The sequence below is a fragment of the Lolium perenne genome, chromosome 3, assembly GCF_019359855.2.
Source record: "Lolium perenne isolate Kyuss_39 chromosome 3, Kyuss_2.0, whole genome shotgun sequence".
Lineage (NCBI taxonomy): Eukaryota > Viridiplantae > Streptophyta > Magnoliopsida > Poales > Poaceae > Lolium > Lolium perenne.
Genome location: NC_067246.2, coordinates 289,020,767 through 289,031,006, shown reverse-complemented (window position 1 = coordinate 289,031,006; position 10,240 = coordinate 289,020,767). Strand labels below are relative to the sequence as shown.

The window sequence follows — 10,240 nt, the reverse complement described above, 5'->3', positions numbered from 1 at the left end:
TCAATCCTGGCGCACCGAGAGGATGTCGACAATGCCGATCTTGCCATGAAGCTCCTGGTGACGAACTCGGCCGAGCGACTTTGTCAGGATGTCCGCCTTCTGCTCCGTGGTTCCGATGAACTCCACGACCACCATCCCTTTCTCAACTCTATCACGTATGAAGTGATATCGGAGATCGATGTGCTTGGTGCGGTCGTGCATTATGGGGTTCTTGCAGAGAGAGATGGTGGACTTGTTGTCGATGTAGAGGATGAACGGCGTCGCCTTCTGGTTCAGAAGCTCGCCGAACAGACGTGCCAGCCAGATGCCCTGGCATGCCGCCGTGGCTGCTGCAATATACTCAGCCTCGCATGAGGAGGTGGCAACCACCTTTTGCTTCAGGGATTGCCAACTGATGGGGCTGCTGCCGAGGAAGAAGAGCACGCCAGAAGTGCTCTTCCTCGTGTCCTTGTCACCAGCATGATCCGAGTCACTTAAGCCTGTCAGATCCTCGCCACCACCACGGCGATACACACAGCCGTGGCTCAGAGTCCCCGCGATGTAATAGAGCAGATGTTTCACTGCTACGAGATGATCACTTGCAGGGGTCTCCATGAACCTGCTCAAGTATCCGACGGCGAATGCGATGTCCGGTCGGGTGTGCACGAGATACCTGAGACTGTCGATGATGCTGCGGTAGAATGTGGCATCCACTGCAGGCTCCTTGCTATCGCAGCTCAGCTGGCATCTTGCTTCCATTGGAGTGTGAGTTGGGTTGCAGCCCTTTAGGCCCGCTCTCTCGATCAGCTTGCCTGCGTAGGCCGCCTGGGTGATCGTGGTGTGCTCGCGGCACTGCTTGACCTTGATGTCTACGGGAGCTTCTATTCTTGTAGACAGTGTTGGGCCTCCAAGAGCAGAGGTTTGTAGAACAGCAGCAAGTTTCCCTTAAGTGGATCACCCAAGGTTTATCGATCTCAGGGAGGAAGAGGTCAAAGATATCCCTATCATGCAACCCTGCAACCACAAAGCAAGAAGTCTCTTGTGTCCCCAACACACCTAATAGGTGCACTACTTCGGCGAAGAGATAGTGAAATACAGGTGGTATAAATAAGTAGTAGCAACGGCACCAGAAAAGTGCTTTGCCCAGGACAGTAAACAAGCAGTAGTACCGCAGGAGTAGTAACGCAGTAAAATAGTAAACAAGCAGCGATAGCAGTATTTAGGAACAAGGCCTAGGGATCATACTTTCACTAGTGGACACTCTCAACTTTGATCACATAACAGAATAGAAAAATGCATACTCTACACCCTCTTGTTGGATGATGAACACCACTAATTGTGTAGGATTACACGAACCCTCAATGCCGGAGTTAACAAGCTCCACAATATTCAATGTTCATATTTAAATAACCTTAGAGTGTAAGATAGATCAACACAACTAAACCAAGTACTAACGTAGCATGCACACTGTCACCTTCACGCTACGAAAGGAGGCATAGATCACATCAATACCATCATAGCAATAGTTAACTTCATAATCTACAAGAGATCACAATCATAGCCTACGCCAAGTACTAACACGGATGCACACACTGTCATCATTACACCATGCAGGAGGAATAAACTACTTTAATAACATCACTAGAATAGCACATAGATAAATTGTGATACAAAACACATTGCAATCATAAAGAGATATAAATAAGCACTTCACTATGCCATTCATAATAGTGAATAAGTATTCTGTGAAATATAGCCTAAGAGACCCACACGGTGCATACACTGTCACCTTTACACACGTGGGACAAGGAGTCTCCGGAGATCACATAAGTAAAATTCACTTGACTAGCATAACGACATCTAGATTACAAGCATCATCATATGAATCTCAATCATGTAAGGCAGCTCATGAGATTATTGTATTGAAGTACATAGGAGAGAGATTAACCACATAGCTACCGGTACAGCCCCGAGCCTCGATGGAGAACTACTCCCTCCTCATGGGAGACAGCAGCGTTGATGGAGATGGCGGTGGTGTCGATGGAGGAGCCTTCCGGGGGCACTTCCCCGTCCCGGCGGCGTGCCGGAACAGAGACTCCTATCCCCCAGATCTTGGCTTCGCGATGGCGGCGGCTCTGGAAGGTTTCTCGTACCGTGGCTTTTCCGTATCGAGCTTTTAGGTCGAGGGGCTTCTTATAGGCGAAGAGGCGGCGTCAGAGGGTCAACGAGGCGACGACACCATAGGGGGGCGCGGGCCACCCCTAGGCCGCGCCGGCCTATGGTCTGGTGGGCCTGTGGCCCCCCTCTGGCGACTCTCGGGTGTTCTGGATGCTTCCGGGGATACTAAGGTGCTGGGCGTTGATTTCGTCCAATTCCGAGAATATTTCCTTACTAGGATTTCTGAAACCAAAAACAATGAAAACTTGAAGCGGCCCTTCGGCATCTCGTCAATAGGTTAGTTCCGAAAAACGCATAAATATGACATAAAGTATGCATAAAACATGTAGATATCACCAATAATGTGGCATGGAACATAAGAAATTATCGATACGTCGGAGACGTATCAGCATCCCCAAGCTTAGTTTCTGCTCGTCCCGAGCAGGTAAACGATAACAAAGATAATTTCTGGAGTGACATGCCATCATAAACTTGATCATACTATTGTAAAGCATATGTAATGAATGCAGCGATTCGAAACAATGTAAATGCAATGAGTAAACAATTGAATCATATAGCAAAGACTTTTCATGAATAGTACTTTCAAGACAAGCATCAATAAGTCTTGCATAAGAGTTAACTCATAAAGCAATAAATTCAAAGTAAAGGCATTGAAGCAACACAAAGGAAGATTAAGTTTCAGCGGTTGCTTTCAACTTGTAACATGTATATCTCATGGATAGTTGTTGTAACATCCCAAAAGTTCAAAACAAAACAAATGAATTTCCCTAGTTCCAAATTTTTGGAACCAACAAAAACTTTTATTAAATAAAGTGTGACACATAGTGATCTTGCTTAAATCTTGTGTTATTGCCTTTTGCTTGCTAAAGTAGTTTGAAATAATCTTAAACCCTAAAACTCACCCCTCTTTTCACCATCATAGTTAAAATAAAATAAAAGGAAATTAAATAAGAAAACGGCATATGTGCCTAGGGCTATTTTATAAATCTTTACCCTAGACCTTTCTACTTTGTTTAGAGGTTTGGAAAACCTTCATAAACCTTACCTAGTACTTATCAAATCAAATCCAAGTGGAATCCAAATAAAATAAAAAGAAACTAAAAATGCCATAGAGGCATATGAGAGTAAAATAGCAAATTTGTGAATTTAAGAATCTTGACCCTAAGACATGTTGTGAATGGTTGGATCACTTCTCTATACCATTTCAACACTCAACAACACCAATTGGGTCAAGCCAAGTCAAATTAAAAATCAAATGCAACATATGCATAGAGGCATATGTGACACATACCCATTTCACCAAACCTTGACCTATGACTTTAAACCTTGACCAAATGGTGTGAAACCATCTCTAAACCTAATCTAACACTAAATTGACCCTAACCCATGCCCAAGTAAAACAAGGGGAACAATTTACAAGATTAAGGAAAATTGACACATCACCTCTTATGTGTTATGGCCATTTTTGAAAATCTTTGAACTAGACCATTTGGAATGGTTTCAATAGTTTGGAAATGTTTCTAAACTAATAAGAACCACATTAGAGTCAAGAAAAGTCAAATCAAATGGAGAGAAATCAAATGGTGAGATAATCCCAATTTCACTCACATACACATAAGACCAAATTTGCAAATCTTCATCAAAGGCCACCTTTGCTTGATCTATTGTTTGTAAAACTCTTCTATATGATAAACAAACACAATTGCATCAAAGAAACCAAAATCAAATCAAAGCAAATCTCAAAATCAACATACATGTGATAATGGTCATATTGCCATTTTATAAAATGTTCACTACTTTACCCCCTGGCTTTGACTTTTCTCCAACTAAACTTGGTCAACCAAAGCCATGTCATCCAAGACCAGGTCAAGGTGAGTAACTCTCATGTTGACCATCAGTGCTAATGTTGACCAGGTTGACCAGTATAGTTTTGACAAGTGGGGACTTTGAAACTATGTGAAGATGACCCACATTTTGAATTGTTGCAAAACTTCACCAAAATGAACACCACCACCACCATTCCATTACATTAAATATATAAATGAGTTGCACCAAAAAGAATTTCAAATTTTGAAAAGAAGTTTCATGCGGCCATTGTGTCGAGCACCTTGCAGGCATGATTCTGGTTTTGGCATACACTCTATTATCCTCTGGATTTTTGCCTAAACCCCTTTCTCTCTTTGATCATTGCTGCTCCTGTACCTCCCCTGCATCAAGCCATGTACTGGTTTGGTCGACTAAAGCAATGGCATGATCACAAAAACCCCATGCCGGCCATGAAGGACACACACATGCACTCAATCTCTCCACCCTCTCTGGCCAGCCTCACCTTGTCAGCAAGCATTCCCACACTCTATCACACACGCCAGTACCATCCCTGACCGAAGAAACGCACCACATTGGCCGAACATCGCGCGCCCAGACGCGCCAGAAACGTGCCAGGCACGCGGTGAGCGCGCCCAGACGACGCCCTGGACGCGCCAGAGCACGCCATCGCACGGCCGCCTCAGCCCTTCCCTACCTCTCTATTTCTGCAACACGCACCCTCACCCCTCCAGGTACACACCAGACAAGCTCACTAGCCAGCGGAGGACCAGTCGACGTCGCCATGATCAAAGTGCTGCCGCCATGGTACTGCACCCACTTGATCATCGCCTGCACGCCTCCGTCCACCATTCGATGTGCCGTCGCGCTCAATAGCTCCGCCTAGTCATCGCCTACCTCGCGCGCCCTCTAGCTTGCCCCTTCGCGCCCTGGACAGCCCTCGCCGTCGATGCCCTCTCACAGCACCCGCCGGTCACCTCGCCATCTATAAATAGAGGCACCCAGAGCACACTCCCTTCACACCAATCTCCTCCCCTCTCATCACTGCCTCTGCCTGACCACCCAATTGAACCCCACCTCGCCGGAGCCGCCCCAATTGGAAGCTCAGAGCCGCCGGAGCTCGCAGAGCATCGCCAGTGATCCACGCCTCCTCAAGCTCCGCCACTGTACCAGGAGCCTCTTCAACCTCGCCAACGTCGCCTCGAACCTCTCCATCGACCGCCGGCGGCCTACAGCGCCCTCCGACCCCCTAGGTACGCCGCCAGCTCGTCGGAATCCCGCCGGAGATGACGACCCCTGTGCGCCGTTGATCTTCACTCTGATCTAACGGATCGCATCGCTCATACCGTTTCGCCCCTTTAAGGGTCACTGACGGGTGGAGCCCGCAACGTCAGGCGGCCCGCGTGTGCTAGTCACACCGCTGGGCCGGCCCAAGTCTGTTTCGCCCGTTTAGCCCATTTAGAGTTCCCGCCAAGCCCAGTAATTCAAAAATGGAATTTCTGTTTAATTTTGAATTCCCTGCTGATGCCTAATTCAAAATTGAATTGTTTTAAATCTACAAATCCAAATCTGGTGATTTAAAATGCTATAGAAAACTTATGAAATTTTCTAACTAACCTCACTGGTCTCAACCCCATACCTTGTGTAGTTTTTGAATAGCAAAAATAACAAAACAGATACTTTTCAGTATTCAAATAAATCTTAAAAATCAACCATTGTGATTTTTGAAGTGAATCCAATTGCAATAATTCACATTTAACAAACCCTAATTTACTATGTAAAAATATGATATGGGTTCTGTACATGATCATGGGCTAGAATCAAAATATTGGCTATGTAGTCAATACTAGCCCATTCAAACTATTTCAAATTTTAGGAATTTAAACCAATGAGGTGTAACACCTCATTTAAATCATTCTCACAAGTGATATGAAGTAATGTGTTGACCTTTAAATGCTTAGGCTCATACTTGCTCACTTGTAGAATTTAAATCAACATAGTATTTAAATTGCACTAGTTATTTAAATCACATGAGATGATGAATCTCATTTAAATCACTTTTCTCAAATACTAAGTGTGAAGTGTTGACCTTGGTCAACATGGGATCATCCCTGGTTATTTGAGAATATTAAATTTTAAGAAGATTCAATGAGAGGAAATTATTTCTCCAAACCAAAGATAAACCCTAATTCCCATTTTCAATGAGAGGAAACTATTTTCCTAATGATTAAATAAGGAAACCCTAGCATTTTGTGAATAAATGTTAAATAGTGATACTAGATCAATTGTGTGAGCCAATAAGGCTAATTAAGATTACTTAAGGGTTGTTTGGTGATTGTATCCTCGTATTCGTGTATAGACGCTAGTACCGGAGACTATCAAGAGGAAGGGGTCTTCTACCAAGAGGAAGAGCAAGAAAACCTTGATCACATCACCAATCAAGGCAAGCTATTACCAATGCAAGCTAGACTAATGCAAACTACTTTGGTTGCCAGTTTATATTCTTGCAAGGTGCAAAGCTCTACAAGAGCAAGGCACCATTACATTTTACTTTATGAACCTATCCCAAGTTTTTACTTTACAAGCTTTACTTGATTTTATTTATCCAAGTTACTTTTTGAATTATGATTCACTTGGTTGAATGATAGAGTAGTACAAGAGAATCACACCTAGCCTAGCAAGCTCCAAGATACTTAGCACCCCTCATAACTAGTGGCTAGTGCTCAATATTAAAAGTGACCACTCTATTTGGGAACTTGTGAATTGAAATGACTTTGAAAACCTTGGGATGATGAGTCATTCTATTGAGAGATTTTTGAAGGTGAATATGACTGGGGAATGACTTGGTGAATTTTACAAAAACTGATGGTTGGGTTCGGATGCGATACCATTCCAATTTACAAGTACCCCCACAATATCTGAATCTGGGTAAGGCTTAGCTGGAAACTTATGTATTTTAGTATGGGTTCCCTCTGAACAAGCGTCATAGGGGTTATGCCGAGGCTGCCTCCGTACTGGTGAAGTGATATGAAATGACGTGAAATGAGGTGAATGTCCAGCCCAAGCCCTGTGCAGTTCCCAGGCTGACCGCGTGTCTTCACTGGGAGGCCAAGCTCATGGGGAGAGGTGCCTATACTAGAATATGTAAATGAAAGGTTAGGATTGGTAGTTCGCGTACTGCGTACGATAAATCAGGGCCAGTTACCCCTGACGAACTATTGCAATTGTTGTGGCACAAGTGTACAACCTCTGCAGAGTTTAACCTATTCGAATAGCCGCGTCCGCAGTTGGAAAGGCCATACTGTTCCGTCATCAGAAATTTTCTAAAAATATGAATGGTGAATTGTGACTTGAATTGAAAGGTGACTTTGATTTTGAATCACACCTGAGTTGTGGGAATGACACTAATGTTCCCACTTGAGTTAGTTGAGCAAATGAAGGTTTTTGATTATTAAGGTGTTTACAAAATAAAACTGGCTTTATGCAAATGAAACTAGAGCTTAGAACCCCCTTACTATAGTTGATAGCATTTTACCTTAGTATTAGTTTGCGAGTACTTTAAAGTACTCATGGCTGTGTCCCTGGCTATTCAAATGGCCAGACTATGAAGACGAGTACCAGAACCCGGAAGGAGGACAGCAGGACGTCTACGACAACTAGGATCACTCCTGACGTCAACAGTTGCCTGTGGAATAGATGGACTACTACTACGCTACTTTCGCTTCCGCTATGTGTTATGTAATGAATAAATAGAACTTCTATTATTGTAATGAGAATGGATCATGTGATCCTTTATTTGTAAGACGATTATGGTATGTAATGAATGATGTGTTGTGATATCAATCTTCATGTCTCGCAAAAACAATATTCCTGGGATTGCGATGAATGGCATAATAGGCATCTGTACTTAAAAATCCGGGTGTTGACAAGTTGGTATCAGAGCCATTGTTGACCTTAGGAGACCTTAGTTAGAATGGACGTCTGAAAATTTTAGTTTCAAAAACAAATGAAGTGACTACTTAAGAAAACTTATTCTCCCTCTTATCCTTGAGATCTTCTTCAAAATAAGAAAGTTATGCTCTATTCTTCTTAGACTACTACATAAAAGTTTGACACACTTCTCTAACTTACTCATCAAAATGCTTCACAGATGGAGTACACCTGCAAGTCTTATCAGCTTGGCCACGGAGGAAACCTCATGTTCGAGAAGGATTTGAAACAACTGGTTGAGTATTTAGGATGCCCGTATACCGAGTTCTTCGGAATACCCCTCAACAATCCATCCGGAGGACCACCTCGGTGGGAAGTTACTGCAGATCTGAGAGGAAAGCTTGGAGCCTTAATATGGGAAACCATCTGGTTTTCTGTAACGGGAAGCACTTGGAAGGAAGGACTAGTCAGAGCTATGCAAGAAGCAATTGCCCGTCTGTGCGGACAGAATATCAACAAGCTCAAGAATACCCGCTTCATCTACTACCCAAGACATGACCCCACCGGAAGACCGATGACCATGCCCCCGCACACGGAGATGAACCACTATGTAGCACACCTCGACTTCATGCTGTACAAGACCCGCAAGGAGTTGGACAACGCCCTCGCTTTTCGCCAAGCACATTACCCGTGAAGATGAAGAATCCCCCCCTGAAGAGTAGTTTCATTTAAGGCACCTTCGTATGTGTGAGTTGTATCAGGATCCCCTTGTATCGTAGAGCGATGAATGGTTCTTCAAACCAACGGTGTGTTAGCTTTGTAATGTGTGATGCTTGGTATGAATGAAAAAGTGTTGTTGGTTTTTACCCCCGCAACACTGCTCAAGTTTTCAATATTATGAACTTTTTAAACTTAACAAAACAAACCATAGAAATTTCCCTCTTATCTTATCATCTACATCAATGTTCAGATGGCCCCTCCCAATCGCACCAACGACGCGATGATGCAACTGCTGCAAACCCTGCTTGCCGACCGAGAAGTCGAGAGAGCTGAACGCCAAGCCAACATTGCCGCACTGCAATAGATAGCTCAGAACAATCAAGGCCATGGAAACCACGATCACCCTGGATCGAAGCTGAAGAACTTTCAGCACACCAACCCTCCGATGTTCAACAAGACTGAAGAGCCCCTTGATGCTGATGACTGGCTCCAGACCATGGAGAACAACCTTGAAGTTGCAGGAGTTGAAGCCGCAGAAAAAGTATTGTTCGCCACCCACTACCTGTCAGGACCTGCCAGAGCCTGGTGGACAAGTGCCCGTGCAATGAATGCGGGACAGATGATGACTTGGGAAGACTTCAAGCTGAAGTTCAGCAAATACCATGTGCCCCAAGGATTGATCAAGAAGATGAGAGATGAGTTCCGTGAACTCAAGCAAGGAAGAATGTGTAATGTCCCAGGTTTAGAGACGATCGAGGGGTAGATTTTAGAAAGGGATGTGCATTGCATGGTAAATTCTGGGGAAATTTCGCGCTTTTAAACAAAAACTGCACCGAAGGGGAACAAGTTTCTCTCTCAACACCTTACAGGGTTAGGGTTTCGAGAGTGCGACAAACTTGCATCTCACTTAACTAGTTTAGGGTTTTGAGAGGAGAAGGGAGAGTTTGCATGATTGAATTCTAAATAAAGTGGCATGGTTGAATTCAAACCAATGTTGAATTTGAATTTCAAATTCAAACATTAAATAATTACCCTAAATAATTCAATTGTGAGGAATTCATTAAGTAAATTATAAATAATAAACAATATGAACAATTAAAATAAAGTAAAGCTCATTAGGGAAAACTTTGAGCTTTATTGATCATCACACAATTTACATTGTCATTACAATATTCATAAGAGAAAATAAATGAATAATACAACACATTACAAGAATTGCTTAAATAAGAAAAAGGAGATTACAATCAATGACCTATCCTAAGTTACAAGTCTAGTTTCATAAGATGCTTGAGCCAGATGATCTCCATCTTCACTTGATTATACTCTTGATTCCCTGCACATAACAAAGCAAGACAAGAATTATGCCAAGTGGCATTGCCACTTGGCAGGTTAAGAAGAATAATGGAAATGAGAGGATATGGTTCAGCTCTGCCGAGCTGATCCTCTCACATCCAAGTGCAAAGCATCAGGTACACACACACACACAGGCAGCTTACACTGCATGTGTGCATGCTAAACAAGACACCAGACCGAGAGGAGTCACCAAATGAAATCACCACCGGCACATCGACCCGAGAGAGAGCAAGGGAGAAGCATATATAACCTTTTT

The 10,240-nt window shown here is 43.5% G+C and overlaps 1 protein-coding gene across 1 annotated transcript; it reads right to left on the bottom strand.

Moving 5' to 3' along the window:
- Positions 1-738, bottom strand: LOC127340215 (secreted RxLR effector protein 161-like). The gene has a single exon (XM_051365989.1). It carries the CDS (start codon positions 736-738, stop codon positions 1-3), a length of 738 nt encoding a protein of 245 aa, XP_051221949.1.
- Between the last annotated feature and the right edge of the window lie 9,502 nt (positions 739-10,240).

Excerpts from the sequence above, each read along its gene's own strand:
- LOC127340215 (XM_051365989.1), bottom strand. The coding sequence starts at position 738 with ATGGAAGCAAGATGCCAGCTGAGCTGCGATAGCAAGGAGCCTGCAGTG.